Source organism: Esox lucius, chromosome 17, assembly GCF_011004845.1.
Source record: "Esox lucius isolate fEsoLuc1 chromosome 17, fEsoLuc1.pri, whole genome shotgun sequence".
Taxonomy (NCBI): Eukaryota; Metazoa; Chordata; class Actinopteri; order Esociformes; family Esocidae; genus Esox; species Esox lucius.
In genome coordinates, this window is record NC_047585.1 from 45,009,444 (window position 1) to 45,033,628 (window position 24,185).

Sequence of the window (24,185 nt, forward strand, 5' to 3'; positions counted from 1 at the left end):
TCTCGAAGTTAGGCGTAACTAGATGAGGAAGCATCGGACTGGACAAGACCCAAATAATTAACAGACAGAACGGAACCAGAACAACATAGCCTGCGTACCTTGGCAGCTTCCTGGGCCATCTTCAGGAGGGAGAAGAACTCGTTGCGGATCCCAGACAGAGCGATCTTCTCAAACAGACACTCCTGGGCCTGAGACAGCATCATCTTGATGAGCATACTGAGCATGGCAGGAGACAGGTCGTAACTTGGGGTGTGGGTGAATGTTTCCTTAAGGTGGTTCAGGACTCCTGGAGGACAGACAGAGGGAGGTCAGGTTGATTATGATGGGGGGGTTGAGAGAGGGAGGTCAGGTTGATTATGATGGGGGGGTTGAGAGAGGGAGGTCAGAGTCATTGTGATCAATTAAATACATTTGACCGATTTATTAAATAACTGTTAGACTGATTATCTCACTACCTTAAGATAAAAAAAATGTGTTAGTGTATTTTACATTTACTGCATTTTGTGGCTGCGTTTCTTGTCACCTTTCTAATGTAATGAGAAATGTCTGTTGAGGAAGAGTGGAAGTGTGTTCGACGAAGAGCCGTGGTTTGTGAATAGAGTGATTTAGTGAGATCCGTGTGAGAGTCCCAACCTGCTGAGGTCAAAAGTGCAGCTGCCTGCTGGAGAATAATCAACAGTGTGGTCTGGGAACCAAGGTCCTGTTTGTAGTCCATGAATGAAGTCAAAACAACAACTCTGCTCTCCCATGACAATCATTCCTTAAGGCCCAAATGACTCCCTGTTCTCACAAAATGCTTTTTTTAACCACAACCCATTCGGTCTTCATTCATAGTAGGGCACCATATAGGGTACATGGTGTCATTTTGCACTCACAAATTCAGTTTACTCTGAGGCTGGGTTCATTCAGTGATTTGGAGAAGTGTGTGTGTGTGTGTTTGTTGGCGATAAATCAACACTGTGTTCCAGGTGAGATCAGGCCACACCTGTTCCTACGCAACAACAAGAACCAAATGTGTCCTTTGTCGTATCCAGCCTCCTGACAGCTCCTTGTTCTCTCAGAGAGAGCTCCTTGTCCTGTATGTCATCATACTGGCTGAAAGGAGGGGAGTCAGAGTTCAACGGGTGACTTGTGTGTATGTATGTATGTATGTATGTATGTATGTACCACTGTACTTGTGATGTCCTCACTAGTATAATAAACCATGGTAAACCCTGAATAATGGGAAGTTTTTCTGGTCCTCGCTTATACAAATTGCTTTTTTAGGGTTAGGTAAAAATGTGTATGTTTAGGGTTATGATGAGGTTGGTTAACCCTAACCCAAGAAAGGATAGCATTTTTTATAGAAATCAATTGTGATCCCAAAAACAGTTCTCACAAGTAGTGTATAACAAGAGTGTGTGTGTGTGTACAAGTACTGTATAACAAGAGTGTGTGTGTGTGTGCTGTAAATTACAGTCTTGAGATCAGATGTGTCTCACTATGTCCCAGACCTGGAGAGTAACAATCCGATACAGTAACACGGTCATGATAACCAGTTCCAGCCTGCTCCATAGCTGACAGGGGTGTGTATGGCACCCTAATCCTGATTTAGTGCACTAGTTCTGACCAGATAGTAGGGAGAAGGGTGCCATTTAAGATGCGAACCGTGTCCCAGGAACCCCAGATGAATGTTGGTAGAATTACGGGCCAGCTCATAAACTATGGCAGGCTAATAAGAGAGCTTCTATCGGGCTGCGCCCTCAGCTTGATCATCACAATGCAACGGACTGCATAACTGAGATCAGGGAATAATATAATTGTGACCTTTATCATATAAAACAATTATTTTGTCATGGGAACCTACTTGAGTGTTTAGTATGAGGAATCTGTTGTAAAGAGGGCGGGGCCAAAGCTCTCACGCCAACAGAGAGGAATCGTAAAAAAGCTGCATATCAAAGAGCAGAAGTTACATCCTCCTGCCAAGAAGTGCAGATGTAAGACCGCTTTAGGTATCAGACTGCTCATAAACCCCCTGGCTTAATGCCAGCCAAGGCTTACAAAAACAAATTGACCCAATTTCCCTGCTTAGAAGTAGCACACTATGGAGGACTAAAGGTGCCATTTTGAATGCAGAACCAGAGAAGTTATGAAACCTAATGAAAGGAATGATTTAAGAAACTGAAAAAAAACAAAAACAGTAGACAACCAGGAAACTATGGACAGCTCTCCCTCCTCCTCCCTCTACTCCAGCAGGGTTTGAACGTACAATTTACAAAATAATAGAGAATCGGCACTGAGTGAAACTCAAAAGCCAGTTCTGCAGCAGATGACAAAGTGAAGTACTGAAATATGTCTTTAGTTTGGTGAGGGCTGAATTTCGGGACGTGAATGATGACTGTATTTATAGTGGCTGTACTACTGACCAATCAATCAAGTCGTTCTGATATTTCACGCGATGAAAACGCCCTGCAATTAGGTTTCATTCTCAAGCAACCCACTGACAGTCAATGTTCATGTATTACAACAAGCTTGCACATAATCAGAGAATTGGCCACCTCACAAACAGCTGTAGAAGGGACTACAAACCTGTGGAGTTACGAAATCAGTGAAACCATATCATGAACTTCTTGTACACAATTAGAACTCTGCCCTGGTCACCAGTGTAAAGTCCAAGCCAGCATTTTAGTGTAATATTAGGCACTGGTATCCCAAATGTTTACCTGCTCTAAGTACTGCACTGCTTTTAACTAAGGCCCTATAAGCCCTCAAGATAGGGAAAAGGGTTCCATTTGGAATACAGACTGTCAGCAGTCCACAGACCGTCAGCAGTCCACAGACCGTCAGCAGTCCACAGACCGTCAGCAGTCCACAGACCGTCAGCAGTCCACAGACCGTCAGCAGTCCACAGACCGTCAGCAGTCCACAGTCTCTCCTCACCTGCGGCCTTCTGGAAGGCGGTGATGGCCTCGTCAAGGCCGGTGCTGGTCTGTCGGTTGCAGCGTGTGCCGATCTGGGTGTACAGAGCGCCAACGTTGAACAGAATGCTGGCCTTCTCTAGAGAGACGTTCTGCTGACACACTGGCACACCTGTGAACGAGTCATACCTGGGAGAGAGCGAGGAGAGAGAAGGAGTCGTTGGTAATGGAGGCTGAATGGGGAGACAGTGAGGGGAGAGGAGGAGTCGTCGGTAATGGAGGCTGAATGGGGAGAGAGCGAGTGGTCTCCACCTTTTTCTTCATTGCGATTCCTTGTTGATTTGCTGTGTCAACTTCATTTATGTTTACTTTGTGAGATGTTAGAGGATAATTGAAAATCAGCCAGCTTCACTTTAGAATAAAAACATTTAAAAGGGAAAGGGGCTTGTGTCAGGCAAAGGTACATTGATATTTGACACGGTAGTCATATATAGGTTTAAACAACATCGCTATCAGATGCAAGACAATGGAAAAGACCAATGAAAGAGACAAAGCGTCCGGCATCCATTTCCACAGTGACATTTTTCCATCTCTAGGACAACAGGAGAAGTTGTAGATAGCCTGACTCCTAGGGTGGGTCATATCATACAAGAAGTGTTATGAGTCAGTGAGGTGGAACGTACCAAGTGAAGAAGATGCCCAGCTGGCGGGTGGGGGAGAGGAAGCGGCTCTCCAGTAGAGGCAGGTGGCTGAAGTATTTGGTTAGTAGCTCAATGCCAGCGTCACTGCGACTGGGGGTACGGCAGGCCTGGAGGGACAATTTTATACAGATGAATACGTTGTCAAGGTGCACTGCTGCTAATATAGCATGGCTGACAGCGGTTTTGACATCACAGCCTCTTCAGCCAGGCTACAGTAAAATTAGATCGGAACTACATATTAGAAAATATTAATTTGGTGAAAAACAAGGCAGGGATCAGGATGCGTAATGACAGGTGGGTCACATTAGGCAGAACCCAGTTGTCATTCTCACAAAGCAGAACACTAAGAGACCTAGGCTAAGTGTACCTGTCTCAGGTCTATCAGGTCAGCGATCTCCTCCTCGTAGCTGGAGCCATCTTCACTGTAATGCTCAAGGATAAAGTCCTACACAAACAGAGAAGATTCACAATATCCTCCTTTAAAAAGCCACTATTATCTAATAGAGTCCTGTTGAGCCAGCCCATCAAACTACTATCATCACACAATTAAAAACTATCATGATGAGTTAACAGAACCCACGGATCAGAAACATATCACAGCCGAAGAACCTAGCCAGCTTTCACAACAGTGTCACCAATTCATCATCAGGGACTTTGAGAGGTCTGTCTCTGAACCTTAATATAAAGTAAACCTGACCAAACCTAAACAAAAAAACGAACATACCTGAATGTAAATAAAACTACACAAACCTACAGTATACCAAATGTACACTTTACCGAACCTAAACATAATCAAACGTAAATCTAAGTTAACCTAAAACAAACCATGCCTAAACAAACCCATACCAAGCCTAACATGAACCTAACCAAGCAGAAGTGTCTCTAAAGCATTATAAGTGTTATATCTGTGGCTTGGAGCCAACCAGTCTAAGACCAGCACCTTGTCATTATATCTGGTTAATTACAGGCTTCAGTAGGGCCAACTTAACCTGTCTGCGTCACCACTAGAACAGTCTCTGAAATGGCACCCTATTTCATTTGAAGTGCACTAATTTTGACCTGGACCAATATAGTAGTATTCTGTAGAATAGGGTGCCATTTGTGAGGTACCAGATGTCTGTTGTCTAGAAACTGTCAACATCCTCATCTGTAGGTCACAGGGCTATTAACATGACATCAGGGAATTTAGCACCAGTCAGGTTACACTATTTGTTTTCCAAATATAGCGTGGTATATTGGCAATATAACACGGTTAAGAGTGGTTTTAAAGCACAAATAGGGTGTCAGTGGGGACCAACTCATATCGAAAGTAGTGAAATGATGATCCTATACCTTGAATGGAACAGAGAAGTCCACCTCTTTAGTTTCCTTAAGACCCAGAGGGATGAGTGGGATGCTGGTGGCCTCTCTGGAAACATAATGTTAGAAGTTATATACACTGAATATAGAGATACTGTTAGAGGTTATATTCTGAGTAAATATAGAGATACTGTTAGAGGTTATACACTGTATATAAAAATACTGTTAAAGGTTTGATAGTAAAACCCATTTCCAAATAAGTTGGAACGCTCCGTAAAATGCAAATAAAAACAGAATGCAATGATATGCAAATTATTAATCCTTATATTTCATTGAAAATAGTACAAAGACAACACAATCAAATGTTGAAACTGAGAAATTGTATTGTTTTTGGAAAAAAGCATGCCGATTTTAATAAGCAACTAATTTCAAAAAGTTTGGAGAGGGGCATGTTTACCACTGTGTTGCATCACCTAGTTTTTTAACAATACTCCAAGCATTTAGGAATTGAGGAGACCAACTGCTGTGGTTTTGAAAGTGAAATGTATTCCCATTCTAGCTTGATATAGGAGTTTAGCTGCTCAACAGTATAGGAGTTTACCTGCTAAACGTATTTCGTTTCATAATGTGCCAAATATTTTCAGCGGGTGACAGTCTAGCACGTGGACTCTTATTACGGATGTTGCTCCAAAACCTGTATATATTGTTCAGCATTAATGGTGCCTTCACAGATGTGCAAGTCACCCATGCCATGTGCCTTAATGCACCCCCATACCATCACTGATGCTGGCTTTTGAACGTTGCGCTGAAAACAAGTTGGATGGTTTGTTAATTTTGATGTCAGACCACAGGACAGTTTTCCCCTTTGCCTCAGTCCATTTTAAATGAGCTTGGGTGGTTCTGGATCTTGTTTATTCCTTGTTCCTTCTTTGCATGGCAGAATTTTAACTAGCATTTGTGGATGCAGCGACGTACTGTGTTCACAGACAATGGTTTTCAGAAGTGTTCCTGAGCCTATGCAGTGATGTCTACTACAGAATCGTGTCCGTTTTTAATGCATTGCCAGAAGATCACGGCCATCCAATATTGGCCTTGTCCCTTGTGTACAGAGATTTCTCCAGATTCTCTGAATCTTTTAATGATGGTATGTACCTCAGATGATAACATCCCCAAATTTCATCCCCAAATTATTACGCTGACAAGCATTATTCTTAAATTGTTGCACTATCTGCCCTTTCAGTCTTTCACACAGTGGTGAACCCCTCCCAATCCTCACTTCTGACAGACCCATCCTCTCTGAAATTATCTTTTAACACCCAATCATGTAACACCCAATGCCAATTTACCTAATTAGTTGTGTGATATTCCACCAGGTTTAGTTTTTTAGCATTACACAACTTTTCCAGTCTTTTGTTGCCTCTGTCCCAACTTTTGAAAAGTGTTACTGGCATCAAAGTGGGCATATTTTTTCATGAAACAATAAAATGTCTGTTTCAACATTTGATATGTTGTCTATGTACCATTTTCTATTGAATATAGGATTTAAATGATTGGCACACCGTTGCATTCTGTTTTTATTTACATTTTACACAGTGTTCCAACATTAGTGGTTATATACGGTTTATTCATATACTATATTGTAGGTCAACAATGAGAGGCAGCAACAGAGAAATGACAAGGACACTGGACAGAAAAGGACAGAGTGACTGTTTACAGTGAGAGCCCTGTGATAAACAGTTAGGTTTGTCTCTTTGGAAAAAGACAGAAGGAACCATATTCTGTGACTATTTCAGAATAATTTGCTGAAATGTATCCAAATGTTGCCTTTTTGAAAATCAAATGAGAAAGAAACCCAGGTTTTAAGTAACATGGTATAACAGTTATGGGTTGTATACAAGATATTCATAGAGATCGAGATTAAGTTTGACTCTGGAGAAAGTTAATGTTTTGAAAATCCCCTATGATTCTGGGCTGGAGGGAACTCCCTTTGACCACAGTCTGTATTTTCATATAGGCAAGCCCACATTACACCACCCAAAGCAAACACTGAGTAGTAGCAGGGTCCACCTAACTCAAACCGCTCCGATCCACCTAACTCAAACCGCTCCGATCCACCTAACTCAAACCGCTCCGATCCACCTAACTCAAACCGCTCCGATCCACCTAACTCAAACCGCTCCGATCCACCTAACTCAAACCGCTCCGATCCACCTAACTCAAACCGCTCCGATCCACCTAACTCAAACCGTCCGATCCACCTAACTCAAACTCGATCCCTCTTGTTGTTCAGTTACGCAAATTTATCTGACTTCATGGTAATGCATTTTTATTTCATTAAGTGTTGGGGTCAATTTCATCTAAGGAACCAATCCCATTTGTGTTCGATGCTTGAAGATGTGGACTCTGTGGGTTCATGCTCTGAAATGGAAAAGACCTCTTCTTTGGAAAGTTTGGATTCTGTCTTAAAAAACTGAGAGGAAAAGGGTGACCTTCCAGATTGCATCCTAAATGACACACCCTACACTAGGCAGTGCACTTACACTGAGGTGGAATTTGGGACGGGGTCGGTGTCTGGTACTTCTCTATTCCACAGGAGCAATTCTGACAATCCTGACAGTAGGGTGCCATTTCTGGTTCCTCTCTGTATACACACCAATTCATTTTTCAGGTTCTAGTCTACCCAGCTCTGACAGACGGAGACCAGGTAAGACATCTTATCACCACACAGAGGAAATACCAGCTAATTAAAGCAAGAATCAGTTGTTTCTACAGCACTGTCAAAACTCCCTTTGGCTTAAAGTGGAAGTTATCAGGTTTTCATACTGCGGTATGCAACAGGGTCTTGGCACGAGCTGGTACCACCACAGTCTGGTAGTCATGCCCTTGGCCAGACATCCCACTGACAAACAATTTCACACAAACCCTAATGCTTTTGCTATGGGCTCACTAGTGCCGGCTTCATCCACAACAAATTCAGTGTAAACGGAGCGGTCCTGTATTTTGATCCAGAACACCTGGACATGAGACCAGTATGCAGTGTAAACGGAGCGGTCCTGTATTTTGATCCAGAACACCTGGACATGAGACCAGTATGCAGTGTAAACGGAGCGGTCCTGTATTTTGATCCAGAACACCTGGACATGAGACCAGTATGCAGTGTAAACGGAGCGGTCCTGTATTTTGATCCAGAACACCTGGACATGAGACCAGTATGCAGTGTAAACGGAGCGGTCCCGCAGTGTCCGTGACTGGTGCAGGCTGTAGCCATCTCCTTAAGCTCTTCCTCCAGGAACACGTTGGCTAATAACCTCTCACCTTCTCCCCTCCACTCTTTTCCACAGTACCCCCTTTCTCTCCGATTCATAACCACCACCCCCCCCCAGTATTCATGAAAGACACTGATTCCCTCCATCAGGTGGGATGTCCCCCTCCATCAGGTGGGATGTCCCCCTCCATCAGGTGGGATGTCCCCCTCCATCAGGTGGGATGTCCCCCTCCATCAGGTGCTAAATCAAACCCTATTGCCAACAGTATACATTTAACTACTTTTGACCACAACAAACATAACTTCCTAACCAGCGCACCATAGAAGACCACCTCTTCTCATGGGTTCTTAATCCGAGACACATGCGGATACTGCAGCCGTTTCAGGCACCACTTCAGAAGTCCTCTGGTTCCAGTGAAGGTAACCAGTTTGATCCAGTCTGAAGGAGAGCACTTTCGGAAGAGGAGGAAAACATTATGAAATAATGAGGCAACTGCTGAGAAATGAGATATTCTGCTCCGTGCGAATTTCTGCCAACATCCGGCTGAGGTTACATTACAAGAACAAAATAGCAGGAGACAATGTTGTTTTTTGAGCACAGTACAGCGCACTGTGGCTTTGTGTTGATCCAAGTTGGGTGAATACACCATTTTAAGAGACAGAAAGGACAGAGATAAAGACATAGATGGGTAAAATGTACTCTCTGTAGGCCTTGGGTATTTCCCACACAAGTATCACAAATGGGTAACTACAGTCTGTATATTTTGCTTCTTTAGGTGTAATATAACGGTGTGTTATATTATTTTCTCAGGGAACAGAGAGAGAGGGACAGAGAGACACACACAAAGAGGGAGAGCGACAAAAAAAGAGAGCAACAGAGATGGAATACAATAGCCTTTTTATTGTTGTCGAGAGAGAGAGAGCGCGATTGTTATCTTTCAGCAAACCCTCCTTCTGATCTGAGAGGGCAGGCGGCCCTCGGCGACACACCCTGGTTGCCAGTGGCTGTCTGTTTTATGAAGGGATTAGAGAACCCTTTTCCCACTCACAAAAATACCTTTAAACTCAAAACAACCATCAAGTAGGCCAATGGCGAATTAACATTTAATTCTGACTGAGAATGAGTCTAGGATGTCCCCGGAGCAGGCAAGGAAATGGCTGGCACCCCAGACAGAACCTGTGCCAACACCAGAGATGTGTCCAAAACGGCACCATATTCACTGCAGGCTCCCATCAAAATTAGAGCACTAGATAGGGAATATGGTGTAATTCGGGACACAGACCACCAGACCCTGTTACCAGAAGTGTTTGAGAGAGAGAACATGCTTGGGCCATTCTCCAGTGACTCTGACTGGGCCCCTGACATATTGTCCTCACTAACGTTTGACCAATCAGCACGTTTTGTTTGGTCCTGGTTGTCATGGCGCTTGCTGAGGAGCGAGTGTGACTACTTACAAATAAATGTCTTTGAATCCCTCTCCCTCTGGGATTTAGTGTGGAAGTAGGTGAGAGCTGCTGGAGTTTTTTCAATCTGTAGTTGGTTTGGAGTCATTAAGAACTGATGGAGGTGGGGTGGGGCTGGTTAAAATCAGGACTGGCTGCAGGATGACTGAGGGGGCATATCTAATTCATATACCATTTGCAGTGTTTATGGGGAAACAAAACCTGGGGGGGGGTACAGATTCTAGAGGGTCAATGTCCACTTTAAAGATTTGGTAGGGAGAGGGGTTCCGGTAGGGAGAGGGGTTCCGGTAGGGAGAGGGGTTCCGGTAGGGAGAGGGGTTCCGGTAGGGAGAGGGGTTCCGGTAGGGAGAGGGGTTCCGGTAGGGAGAGGGGTTCCGTTTCTGAAGGTGACTAAAGGGATGCAATATATGCAGGACTTTAATGTGAGTGAATTTTAAATTGCTTTAAAAACTTTCAAGTTTCCCTACCAAGACAATGAAGGATTACAGCCACAGCAACATATCGTTCAACCAGGTTTTTTGTCTCAACATAAAAGGGGCGAGGGACAAGAAATGAGACCTGTGGTGAATGACTTAATGAATAGTTAAGGTATCAATATTTTACCCTGGTGAAAATAAAACGGTAGAGGAGTTGTGCAGCAGCAGAAAAGAAACACATTTTGGAAACAATTTGGATGCGGGTTTACTTTCTATTGACCAGTAAAATGTATTTGAACAAATTTGGAAAACAAATCTGTTCAAATGCCTTTTATACTCTTTGGACGTTTGGTTTCATGTCAGATTCCATCGCTATGGTCAGGATACTCTATAGGGATATTTAAAGTGTTTGGTTTACGCTGGCTTGGGTGCTCCTTTTCAAGACAGTACGAGTATGGTGGGTACTGTACTACAATCGATTACGGTCCCCCAATTTGGGTTTTGCTATGACAGAACATTTGTTTTTCCTCTAGATAATATAATAAGTAGATAAGTTATCAAATTGCATTAGATGGGGTAGAGAATATAAACAGGTGACACTGCACAGGTAACAGCTCAACCCTGCTCTCCCTGAGAGAGAGATGCGTGCATTGGGAGGCATTCCAACAATTGTATCAAGCGGTTTATAAATTTGTTTCGATATTTGTTAGCATTTCCCTTTAAAATGTCTTCCTCATCTGTCATGTCAGGGTGTTTATCTCCGAAGATCTTATGAGCTCATGGATTCCTAACACTTTGTGAAGGAGCTCTTAACCTGTTTGCCCAGATCTACACATCACCTGCCTTTCATTCCTCTTTCTATTTTGTTGACTTTCTGTCAGCCTTTGTTTGTCCATCTTCATGTCAAAGCCCTCGGTATTCCACAGTGTGTGTTTGTGTATTACACATTTTGAAATGACAGCCAGTTACAAGAATGTCAACTGAGACTGAAATGTTAACTTCAACCCTAAGTCTCTCCTCGTTATTAACAATCATCAGAGGATGAGCTAAGAAACACACAGCACCACGCTATATTGCTCTGATTAAAGGTAGTGCCCCATACAAGGAATTGGGTGTGATTCGGGAGGCATGGACGTTAACTCACTGGGCATTCTGGTAGACGTCCACAGAGCTGTTGAGTGCCTCCAGCTGTTCCATGAGGAGTTGCAGATTGGAGTTGACATAGCTGAGCTCCAAGCCAACCATCTCACGCACTTTGTTATTGGAGGTCGCCCTGGAAACAGAGATGGGGACGTTAGCATTTACATTACACCTGTGAACAAGTGTCAGGTATTTACAAGAATACAGCGTTCCCCCTCCACTGACAGCTGATTAAGACAGTGGGATGACTGCTCCACCCCTACAGGGTCTCCATCACCCTCCACTGGTTATCTGGCATTTCTGGCAAATGACGGGACCCTTTTGCCAGAAGTGATCATCGGGCAACTTATGTGGTTACCTGAAGTGCTAAAACGAACAAAAATAAATGGATTGAATGCAGTGCGCTAGTTTTTTTATGCAGTGCGCTAGTTTTTTTATGCAGTGCGCTAGTTTTTTTTATGCAGTGTGCTAGTTTTTTTTATACTATAATCACAACAAGATCTAAAATGCATTTAAAAAAAGGTTCTTCTAAACCAACAATTCAATTTCCAAAGGAAAAAATCCTGCATTACAGCCAGACAGCACCAGAGCTCTTCACATCCAGGATTAATCGTCTTAACAACAGTATCCATGTCACCAGGCTGTGGGGAGTCCTGAAGGTGTTTTGTGTGTGTGTGTGTGTGTGTGTGTGTGTGTGTGTGTGTGTGTGTGTGTGTGTGTGTGTGTGTGTGTGCTGAGCCACTGGCCTGGCGGTCTGTGATAAACAGCTCCATTGTCAGGTCTTCTGCTGGGACTTTCAGTCTGAAAGACAGTAATGAGTCCACTGGAAGCTGGCAACAGACCAGTGCCACTGAAGGCCTGATGAAAGCAGGAAGGTCAAGGAGTGTGTATAGCCTCTGACCTTGCCTGTCCTGTCAGACCGGTCACACAAACATGTCCAGCACTGAAAAAACAACTGACCCTAAACCAGTCCGGCACCGCTGACTCCCACCCTGTCATTTTGGGCAGCTGTCCTGGGAGTCTGGTTAGCATAATAGACCCACACCTCCCGTCTGGGCAAACCTGTCAGACCAGAGACCTGTTGCGCCCTCAAACACCATGACAAACACACTGTCACACTCAGCGACTGCCGTCTGGTCTTCTGCCCACAAGAATGCCGCACCTTGGCATTTTTCATGATCAGAGGCACATACCGCCAATTCTGTGACACTTGCCTTAAGATTGTGGTCAGGTCTGACACAGAGCTAAAACCGATGAGTGATGACTCAGATAGTATGACTTAGGAGACAGCAAATCTCTTATAAACACTTTGCCAATGAAAGCGCGCTGTTTCTTCCAACTGTAACTTTATCCCCAAACTCAAATTGCTGACAGATGAATGGGGAGATGAATGAGATTATTATCAAGACGATTGCTAAAAGAATATTTATTATTTTGCTTGGCACAGACAGATGCCAGACAGGACAGACCACAAAGACAAACAGATGTTACGTGACCCAGGTGACTACTGACTGGCCAGTGTGACTATTGTCTACTGACTGACCGAGGTGACTTACAATTTTTACTTGCGTTTCTGGATTGACGACATCATCAGGATGAAGACATAACGCCCAAGTGGAACCCTATTCCTTAGTGGCCCCGGTCAAAAGTAGCACACTAAGAAGGGAATAGGGGTACAATTTGGAGCATATCGTTTCTGTATGTTTGTGACTGGAGCAGAATCTCCCCACCAACATCTTATTTCAGCTGATCGGTTCGGTGCTCAAAACCACTCTCCTCATGTGCCTGTGGGAGAGGTGCTAGCCAAGTGTTCTGCTGGTCACATTATACAGCAGATTCGGGAGAACAGCCTACCACAGGAACAGGGCTCTGTGCGTTTCCATGTATTACTGATTGTACATTAATGATACGGTACGATCCGGAGAAGGACCCCCAGGGCTCTCTGCAGCGGGGCCAGGGGCCCACAACCACCCGCCCGTGTCCCCAACAACATCCTGTTCACTTCATAGCACACTAAGTTTCACCAGAGTTCCAGTCATAATTACAGGCCGTGACTCCAGCCAGATGGCCAACGGAGACAGAGCAGATACCTGAGAGGAACCGGACAAAGACTCTCGCCTAATGGTCGAAGGAGTGACTTCACATGATTGAACCTGGGAAAGCCAGTCCGGCCTGTCCAATTTATCTCCTGATAGGAGGACCCAGAGGGGGCGGAGGAATGTGAACTACTGAAAACACCTGACTATGAGCAGACAGATGTAGTGCATGTACTCAAACTTTGGGCTTAGTGGCGGTCAATCTGCTGTGTACAAATGACGTTTCATAATTATTACGACGATGTTCTGGACATCAGTTTCTCCCAGACCCTCGCTGTGACTCCTGTACAGAGCGCCGTAACGTCTGGCCCGAAAATACACAGGTTCCTGAAAACAGACCACGCTCTGTCCTACACTGAAGCACTGCAGGAAGACAAGCACAAAGAACCGGTCCATCAGATACTCCTGCCTTTGTCCACTGTGCACTGGACCAGGGAGAGCTAGCAGCTAGCCAGTTAATACTTCGAGGAATGCAGAGCTCTTTGAAGATGACAGCCGCTCCTGCAGAGCCTCAGCTGGCCCCAGAGCCCAGATAACATTAGGACTAATTAGATGGACAGGAGCTAGGTGTTTTCCAACAAAACAATGCCAGGATTCCTTACTCAACCAACACAGCAATATTAATGAGGAAACAAATATCTTACACAGTATGAGATAGTTTGTTTGTAAAACTGGTTTGAGAACCATCAAACCAACCTTCCTGCAGGGGTTTAAAAGTTAGCAAATTATTCTCATGAACAAACGATTCTCTAACTCAGAAGTTAGAGGTAAATATCCAACTGATTGACCCAAGGTTAATTAATTCAGCAATTAGTTTGTGCACGTGTGTGCACGTGCGTGTGTGCGTGCACGTGTGTGTGAGTGAGTGTGAGAGAGAGAAGCATTAACGCTGCAGAAGCAGACAGTGATAAAGAGACAGACAGTGTGAGATAAAGGTGTTGATGACCCATTTCCAGCCTCATGTTCTGGGGACACACCTATCAGTCCGGCCTGGAGCATTCCCCTGGTAGTGTTGATGACAGAGGCAGAGCAACCACATTGTCAACCCCCCCCTCCTCCTCCCCCAAACTGGCCGGTCTGTTCAGTTCTGTCACTCTAGTTATATCTGTGTACGTGTGTTTGTGCGTGCATGCGCGTGTGTGTGTGTGTGTGTGTGTGTGTGTGTACGTGTGCGTTTGTGTGGGTAGAGCTCCAGACCAACATTTTCCACTGGTGCCAGTCAGTCTTTACATATGATTTGGCCGCATCCCCTCAAAACTAATTACAGTAAAAGATATCTGGCATTAGGTTATTTTGTGTGTTTTTTTACGAATCCATCAATACATACACATTTCTATTGTTATTTCACCAGATAAGTATGCCAAAAACACATTCTAATCCCAGTCTGGCAGTCTAAACCGATCCTAAAAGACGTCGGTCGGCCTGGAGAAAAACACCCCCTAACCCGTGAGATTCCAACTGCAGCACGCCCCTGCAGAACCCAACCGCACTAAACCCCTGCAGAACCCATGCCCCCGAAACCCCTGCAGAACCCATGCCCCCGAAACCCCTGCAGAACCCATGCCCCCGAAACCCCTGCAGAACCCATGCCCCCGAAACCCGTTTGCTCCAATTCCTTTAACTGTTTTGCGTTTCTCAGTGAGGCACAGCAAAGCCAAAAATGCCTACATGAGGGTGTAACAGCAGAATAGTGAGCCACATTCAGGATTGCGAGAAACAGTACACACACACACACACCTTCCCTGAGTGCTGACCAGAGGGACTAACTGCATGTTATTTGAGACATCAACATTGAAGTGGAGTAGAAAAAGAATACAAACTCTTTAAAATACAAACTCAGCTTGAGAGCGAGGACGTAGCTAGCTTAAGACTTGTGATTAAAGAGTCATTCTGCTTCCAGTCTCTTTCCCGGTTCTGTTCCACAGTTAGGCAGCCTAAAAACTACAGCAGGCCTCATGAGGAACTCGATACAAAGAATTCTATAGAACATATCTTTTAGGACGGGTGGACTGGTGGACTGTGCAATAGGGTTCCATTTGGGACGCCTCAACCGGCTACCGCGCAGACCAGCTACAATCCTAATGAGCATGATGGGTAATTGCGCCAACATCAGTTCCCTCCAACCCACAGGTCACAGACAAACCACCCAACCACAATGACAGAGGGAAGGGGAGGATGGGGCAGGGGTTGCCAGGATCGGAGCTGCTATTCTCACGTCAATAACATGGCTATTTAGCGCGTCTACCCAGTGCCATGGCAACAGACACAGAACAATAGGTCACCGGGGCAACTGATTAGCCAGGTGTCTCCATTCTGTGTTTACTAACAGGATGCAAATAACCACAAATTATAATCTTACCGGGACTGATGGACCGAATAAAAAATGCCAAATCATACTGGCAGCAAAGTAGTGGTTAGAAGCCAACCACTCCCATTACTGGGTGCTGTAGGCATCGGATCTAGACCAGAACAGACCAGTTATGTGCTGAGCCCAAAATGGCCCCTCTCTCGGTAGAGCACCTCTGAACCAGTGCCCCAGGAAGAAGAGGGAATGGCATGCTTTTTGGAGACAGCCATTCCAGCTCTCTGGGTTTATACGCAGTGGTTAAAGACAGAGAGGGGACTGACATGCTGGAGGGAAATTCTGGGAACTTTCCAGAGGTTCTTAGTATTTGCCCCCAAAACTGTGGTTGGAAGAACCGGAATTTCTGGAAAACCTGTGCCTTGCAGGAATGTGGCATCACAAAGAACAGCCCGAGGTCGGACTGAGCGGTACTTGGGACAATGTAGACATGTTTTGTTGAGCCAGTTGGGAAGATGTGATTTGATCAGGGGCGGCAGATGGCCTAGCGGTTAGCAAGGTGGACTGAAAAGAATCGCAGAGGCGACGAGGCCAAAAATCTAACGTTCTGCCACTGAGCAAGGCAGTTGATACTAATTGCTCCAGGGTGGCCAAATCAAAGTACATTTCCCAAAATGTATTAAAGATTTTCAAGCATTTAACGATTTAATATATCGATTTGGGAAAGACTCCCACAACTTTCCAGAGGGTGCATACGTCTCACGGCAACAAATGCTTCTGAAAACATACGTTTAGAAGAACAGCTTGATAAGCAACAATAACATGATAATGAGGTTAATAATGGGGTGAGAAAATATGGAAGACAAGCTACACAGACATCAAGGACCTTAGTCTTATTCTAAGAATCAAGTTGTGCCAGTTAATCCATGAATTCCTTGTTTTCAGAATGTTCTGTTACATGCAACATTTTCTCACCCTAAACATTGACTTGCTTCATTCAAGCATTTTTCCCCCCTCTAACTTCAGGATGGAGGAATCCTCCGACCAAGCGTATAGAGAGTCAAAAGGTCAACTATGCCATGTCAACTACAACCCTCTCTGTCAACTTAAACACATAACTTCCTCCTCTCTGTGTGTTCGCTAGAACAAATCAACTGTAACCCGGTCCTCTGCGTGTCGGCTCAGCTGTCGGAGAGGAATGCTTCTTCTTGTCACTGAGGGTTCATGGTAATGACAACATCACAACATGATCTCATCTATTGTTAAATCACCAATCATCTGAGTCTCTGAAGACGTCTCAGAGACAGACAGGTGAAAGACAGACCCGCCAGCGTGTGTGTGTGTGTTTCGGTACGTGTCTGTGTGTAGATACCTCAGTAGGTTTTCAGCTCCAGCCCTCATTCTCATCTGCTTGATGATCTGCTGGTTGAGGCTGGCTCTCTGGTTCTGCAGCTTGGAGCGGCCAGTCAGGGCCATCGGGTTACAACCCTGAAGATAAAACAGAAGGAGAACAGAGACCATTAACTACAAGACAGGAGGGAGATGACGAGATCATATCCAGAGTACTGTGAAGACCAGGCTCTGAATTCAGTACATATGCCTTGTTAGAGGGCTGATCTGGGATTGGCTTAGCCAAATCCAAATTATAAGATGACCTGATCCTTGGCAACTCTGATCAGAGACCGTTATGTCGGACTCCTTCCAAACAGACTTTGAAGATGATTTGGATCATAACCCAGCCCAGGAGAAGCTGTATGTTGTGCCGTGACTCGGGAGCAGACAGACAGTCCTTTACTCCCCACCCTCTGGGCTGGAACAGAACTCTTTTCTCCTGACGGCCTTCCTAAATCTCAACCTGTCCCATTCATAGTGTCGTACAAATGATCAGAGCGCACAGCAGGCAGCAGGGTGTTGTCATGGTATCAGATCAACAGACAGCCGTGCCAGTCTAACTATGTCAACAAACAGGGAGTTGACTCCTGGAGCTGGTTCATAGATAGCACCGTATGGTTGAGTCAGGGCACACAGTCAGCAGGTCAAAAGCACCACACTATGAGATAGGGACCATAAGGACTTGACTCAAGGAGCGAATTCCCAAACGCCGCCCTACACCTGTATTACTTGGGTCAAACGGAGGGCACCACACGGGGCCTAGGGATTCATTTGGGACACAGAATCATCCCTGTCACTTCTGAGCATCTGAATCACGGAAGCTGTTCTTAGATTAGGGCGAGTCCTGAACACCATGTCATAAAACACAGACAGAAGGCCAGTCCACTCAGCAATGTTTTCAGAATGACACAAACACCTGATCACAGTATCAACACTGAACTCTGTAGATGGAAAAATAAATGAACCAGACTTCAGGGTGATGTCCACATCAATAACACTGTGGGCAATGAGCCTAGATCATTACTCACGGCCGTCACCAAGGCATTATCCCTGGTCTTGCCTAAGTTATTATTTGTGGGGAGGTAATGTAACAAGCCCCACTGAAGGCATCTCCGTGACAAAAAGAAACAGTGAAGGGATATGTGCTAAAAAGTCAAGGTGACAGAGTTTGGAGATATAGAGATGATTAGTGAGAGAGAAAGAGAAGGATAGAGAGGGGGGGGGGAGAGAAGGAGGAGGGAGGGTGGGAGGGAGGGAGAGGGGGAGAGAGGAGAAGGAGGGAGGGAGAGGGGGAGAGAAAGAAAAAGGAGGGAGGGAGGGAGAGGGGGAGAGAAAGATAATGTGAGAGGGAGAGAGAGAGGAGGGAGAGGGGGGGGGAGAGAGAGAGAGAGAGAGAGAGAGAGAGAGAGAGAGGGGGAGAGAGGAGAAGGAGGGAGGGAGAGGGGGAGAGAAAGAAAAAGGAGGGAGGGAGGGAGAGGGGGAGAGAAAGATAATGTGAGAGGGAGAGAGAGAGGAGGGAGAGGGGGGGGGAGAGAGAGAGAGAGAGAGAGAGAGAGAGAGAGAGAGGGGGAGAGAAAGAAGGAAAAGGATGGAGGGAGGGAGAAAGAAGGAGGAGGGAGGGAGGGAGGGAAAGAGAGAAAGAAGGAGGAGGGAGGGAGGGAGAGACAGAATGAGAGAAGGAGAGGGAGGGAGGGAAAGATAGATAAGGTGAGAGGGAGAGGGAGAGGGAGAGGGAGAGAGAGAGAGAGAGAGATGCATATTTCTAATGGGTTTGGCTATGATACCTGTATGAAAAAACAATTGCATTGGTAGGCAGGGTGTTGCAGAGGGACAAAGCTCGCCCTAAGACACTACGTTGACACTACGTTGACACTACGTCAACACAATAATCCTGTTAATAATTCATATTTACATGATGTCGTCTTTATGACATTAGATCATCAACAGGAAGCTTTAGTCTCTATGGCCCAGGACTAGGTGTGTGTGCGCACGTGCGATTCCAACGTATTGTCATGAAACCACCCTCTTCTACATGCATCCCAAATGGGGTCCTATTCCCTACATCCATTAGAGCTCTGGGTCAAAGTGATGTGTAACTGGCAGTACAGTGCCAATCCACTCAGAGAGATATTCCTTAAACCATCAAGGTATGTATTCTCTGACAGAAACCAACTGACCAACTCCTCCTCAGAGGACAGAGACAGGTGATCTGTCACTGTGCCCAGTGGAAGTGCCTGAATGACAGAGGAATGTTTCACCAATGCTGACCTGTTAATCAACCCTAAGGGCTGAGGAAGGTCTCAGACTGCTACCTAATACACACTTGGCACACAGAGATCTGTAATCAAACCGCTGCCAAGGCAACGTGACTCAGTGTGTTCTGAACAGAAGAGCCGAGAATCAGAACAGAGGCATTCTATTTTATTGTGATTAGAAGGATTAATTGATGCTGAATAGATTCTTATCTGAAGGACTCTGTGTAAGGTTTGGTTGGCAAGAGCTCAGCCAGGGACAAAGACACTCAGTGTCTCATCATTATCAGCCTCAAACAGCCATCTTGGACAGGAGTCAGCAGCCCAGAAACAGGCCACTAACAAGCCTAGAGTTACGGTCACGTCCCAAATCATGGCCCCCTATTCACTATGTAGGGCACTAGTTTTGTCCACAGCCATATGCAAGGAAAGGGTTCTGCTACCTGCTTCTCGTTTCTTTGGAAAGACTACTGACGAGGCTCTTCCATTAAGCCAAACCATTCAGTTTGAAACAGTGTGTGTGTCTGCCTGCGCACGCGAGTCCTGTTCATAATGACAATAAATCTGGAGCAATAGAAAAGCTATAGAAACTGTTACATAGAAAACGGATGCAGACAAAGCAGGAGCTGACCAACCATTCGTTTTCACCATATTAGCAGTTTAACGGTCCTTCCAGACCTCAGACACTTTTAAACCAGAGGGATGAAGGCTGAACGTTTCTACTCCACAGGGGGTGGACCTAGGGTCCCCACATCTCTTAAGATATTGTTTCGTGGGTTGGGACTCGGACAGCCTTGGGCATAAATGGGGCAAATTGGCACCCTATTGGACCATAGAGCTCTGGTGAAAAGGAGAGCACTGTGTGGAGTATAGCATGTCATTTGGGACAGAGGGCTGAAAAGCAGGAAAAGACTGGACTGGAACCAGCAGACTGGAACCATAGTATCTCATGATGATCTGTGGTCAGACCAGGAGCACAGCGGAGTTGCCTATAGCTTCTGCTAGCCTAGCAAAACACTATGCTCACTCTTACCAAGCCAGCAAGTGTGTGTGTGTGTGTGTGTGTGTGTGGGGTGAGACAGAAAACCCGCAAGAGAGAATGAAAACAAAAAACTATAGAGAGAAAAAGTGAGAGAGTGGCGAGACAGATTGTGAGAGAGTTCATGAAACCGGGACAGAAATCCTAACAAGTGCCAAACCTCCACACTGTTCCACATCACAAATCTCTTCTAATTATCAAATCACCAGAGCTTACTGCTTACTGAGAGAGGATGGGGGAGAAACAGAGGGAGACATTGAGGGAGGCGTTGTGGTAAATAGAGAGATGAGAGAGCTCTAAGACAGAGTAGTCCAACTCTCTCCTCATACTTGGTGTCATAGCAGCATCAAGCAACACAGGAAGTCCACAACAAAGCCTAAAACCACACTCCGTTCACAGGGAGATCAGGGCAGCTTGACAACAACAAAGGGCCTTTTCAACTCTAACCAGAGCCCCTTTCACCCACCCGCCCAACTGTGATTACAGGTCCATCCAGGACTGTCTCTGCGTTGAGTGGCTGCAGCAGTTCTGCATGTTTGTTCTTTGGCACCACCAACAGTACGCCATTTGGGTTTAAGACCGGGGTCAACTACCACAACAACGTTACGCCATGCAGATTTTAGACCAGGGTCAACTACCACAACAACGTTACGCCATGCAGATTTTAGACCGGGTTCAACTACCACAACAACGTTACGCCATGCAGATTTTAGACCGGGGTCAACTACCACAACAACGTTACGCCATGCAGATTTTAGACCAGGGTCAACTACCACAACAACGTTACGCCATGCAGATTTTAGACCAGGGTCAACTACCACAACAACGTTAAGCCATGCAGATTTTAGACCGGGGTCAACTACCACAACAACGTTACGCCATGCAGATTTTAGACCGGGGTCAACTACCACAACAACGTTACGTCATGCAGATTTTAGACCGGGGTCAACTACCACAACAACGTTAAGCCATGCAGATTTTAGACCGGGGTCAACTACCACAACAACGTTACGCCATGCAGATTTTAGACCGGGGTCAACTACCACAACAACGTTACGCCATGCAGATTTTAGACCGGGGTCAACTACCACAACAACGCTACGCCATGCAGATTTTAGACCGGGGTCAACTACCACAACAACGTTACGCCATGCAGATTTTAGACCGGGGTCAACTACCACAACAACGTTACGTCATGCAGATTTTAGACCAGGGTCAACTACCACAACAACGTTAAGCCATGCAGATTTTAGACCGGGGTCAACTACCACAAAAACGTTAAGCCATGCAGATTTTAGACCGGGGTCAACTACCACAACAACGTTAAGCCATGCAGATTTTAGACCGGGGTCAACTACCACAACAACGTTACGTCATGCAGTAATATAAATAAAACTTTTCACAGTCATATTGCAACAATTTCTTGTGGAATTTTGAAGGACGCATCCGTGCATGCTTTTTGAGTCAAGATAGACAAAAACTTTGCTGGCTACGACCTTCAGTAGTTAAGTTACAGTAAGCCTAAAATAAAACTGTTGACATTGCAACTTTTTCCGGTGGATTTTCGAAATACGCATCCATGTATGCTTTTTGGGGTGTTTTGGCTAGATCAAAACCCCTTGGGCAGTGAAAGAGTTGAGTTTTCCATGATTCTTTTGTCTTCTCTTGACAAAAAAATCTGTTATTGTCATCTATATTGATAGTTTTTGTATCCAAGAAATTCACAAATGAAAGAAAAACAAACGCTTTTTTGTGCCATGAAATAGCTTTGGCAATGTAAAGTTCACATTCAGTCTCGCTCAATTCAATTCTTATGACTATTCCAAGTAGTAAGTTAGTAGATACAAGTAAGCCTATTTTGGCCAATAAGCTGTTAAAACAGCCAGTGGCAAAAGCCATACAATGAATAGATGCTATTCGTCAGTCAGTTTAACACAGTGCTTAATGGTGTCTAGCGAAATATTCAAACTTGGCGTAATGTTAATGAGTGACAAAATCTAACGTTGAGATGCTATACCCAGCCACTCACGTGGGAGACCTGGGATTGATTCCAGTGAGGGCAACAACATTTACGCTTCTAATTGCGGGCCGGCTGAACGAGGCTGGCCTGGTTTCTTTTCAGGTTTAATTGATCGATTTGTTTGCCGCGTACCACATGGGAGTGTTAGAACACTGATTATGTCATTTGATAAGAACATTCCTGTATCAGTTCGAACCATATGGATGTAGAACTGTTCTGGGTCTGGTCTGAAGATGTATTCGAGACAGAGATTGTTGTCGGGAACAGGATGTAATGGGTGCTTCCTCTGTAACCAGAACTGAACTCCATAGATACACTTTAAGGCTTCCCAGATTCACTCCCAATAGACATACTGCCTCCCAGACCAATAACTTATGTTTTATTACAGTTGTCACGAATGGCACACTATTCACTATGTAGTACACTACCTCTGACCAGGACCCCTAGGAAAAAGGGTACGACTTGGGAAAGCGAGCTAGGCCTAATCTGAAAGGAATGTTGGGGGTAGCAACAAACCGATGCCCAGGTGGATTTCATAATCCATAACTTTATCTGTCTGTTAGCTGGAACTGTGTGTGTGTGTGAGTATGCAAGAGAGAACAGACAATCACAATGTTATTAAGGGGTCATATTCACAGACCGCAATAGATAAAAGCATTCCATAAATAGCAGTGAGTGTATTGTCAATATCCTGTCTGTCTTGCTCATTAGGCTGGCCACTACACAAACCTAAAACTGAAGGCCCAACGATTACAGTAGTTTCTAATTGTTCCTTTACTGTCTACAAAAAAATCTGATTGAAACAATTGCTTCCTTTCACCATGCTTATCCCATCTGTAAATGGTCAAATTTAAGTAATATATAAACTAAAATGCTCTGAATTAGAGCGTCTGATAAAATACTAAAAGGTGATCAAAAGCGATACGTGTAGCATTCTAGAAAAGTCCTTATACTCCTAGCTAAAGGGGAAATAAACAAAATACAAAAATTAAGACGGAACATCTGTAAGATATCACCCGAAACACGGTCCCATCTCTCATGACCGGCCATGACAGTACAACCAGGCAGCTACATCTCAACAACAGCGCCCAGGCCTGCTGTGCTAGGGGTACGTCACACCTGGCTACAATTCAAACCCCATTGAAAACAGCAGATAGACTAACCGTATAGAATAGTACTAAAACTACCAAATGACATCCGACATCTAGTTGGTCAGGCATCATTAACTGTGTTTTGAAAATCTTAAAACACATTAACTAGTAAAAGCAACTATAAATTGCAATAAGACCAAAGTGTTAATTATTTCATATAATTTAGTTAACGAAAAACAGAAATAAAAACACACGCCGGAAACATCACACTCATGATTTATTAGTATTTGTACATCGTTAACTACGTAATAATCTTTATCCTTACAAATAATAACACTCACCTTTTTAAAATATCCATTCTGACCTGCTTTTTCCTGGATTCCGTTGGGAAGTATTGTGTCCGTCATTCTGAACTTTCAAACGTAGCACAAAGCTTCGAAGAAATTCAGAAAACGGGAATACTGTGTGCCTGTTATTCAACAGGTGCGTCTTTGCCAGCTTTTGCAATCAGTCCCAAGTTCGGTCAGTTGCCTGTTCGTTGTGTGTCATCACTTCAACCTACACTCGCTATTCCCCAAACTGCTAAACTCGAAACCCCGCCCCGAGAGTGTGACGGGAAGCGTTTCAGTACGTTCTAAGGGTTTTGTGTAGGTAGGTGTGGCTCCAATTGCGCTTTTCCTGATTTGCATAATAATCTTCCACCCCAAACCTGCATTTAGGTTTTACACGGAAGAAAATGCGCTTATGCGTTAGACATAAGCCGCGGAGGGCACCGGAAAGGCCGATATTGGTTTATTGTTTAATTTCTGCG

General features: G+C 44.8%; 1 protein-coding gene across 2 annotated transcripts in view; it reads right to left on the reverse strand.

The window, feature by feature from the left end:
- Positions 1–23,944, reverse strand: part of rhpn2 (rhophilin, Rho GTPase binding protein 2) — a 32,216-nt gene extending 8,272 nt beyond the window's left edge. The window contains exons 1-8 of one of the 2 annotated variants that reach the window (XM_010864753.5): positions 23,716–23,781; positions 16,953–17,068; positions 11,187–11,315; positions 4,931–5,006; positions 3,966–4,043; positions 3,581–3,705; positions 2,920–3,086; positions 99–286 (exon numbers count right to left, since the gene is read on the reverse strand). In XM_010864753.5, coding sequence (XP_010863055.5) covers positions 99–286; positions 2,920–3,086; positions 3,581–3,705; positions 3,966–4,043; positions 4,931–5,006; positions 11,187–11,315; positions 16,953–17,068; positions 23,716–23,781 — 945 coding nt within the window. Of the gene's footprint in view, positions 1–98; positions 287–2,919; positions 3,087–3,580; positions 3,706–3,965; positions 4,044–4,930; positions 5,007–11,186; positions 11,316–16,952; positions 17,069–23,715 lie in introns of both variants that reach the window. The other variant, XM_029114287.2, reaches the window with a different exon arrangement.
- Between the last annotated feature and the right edge of the window lie 241 nt (positions 23,945–24,185).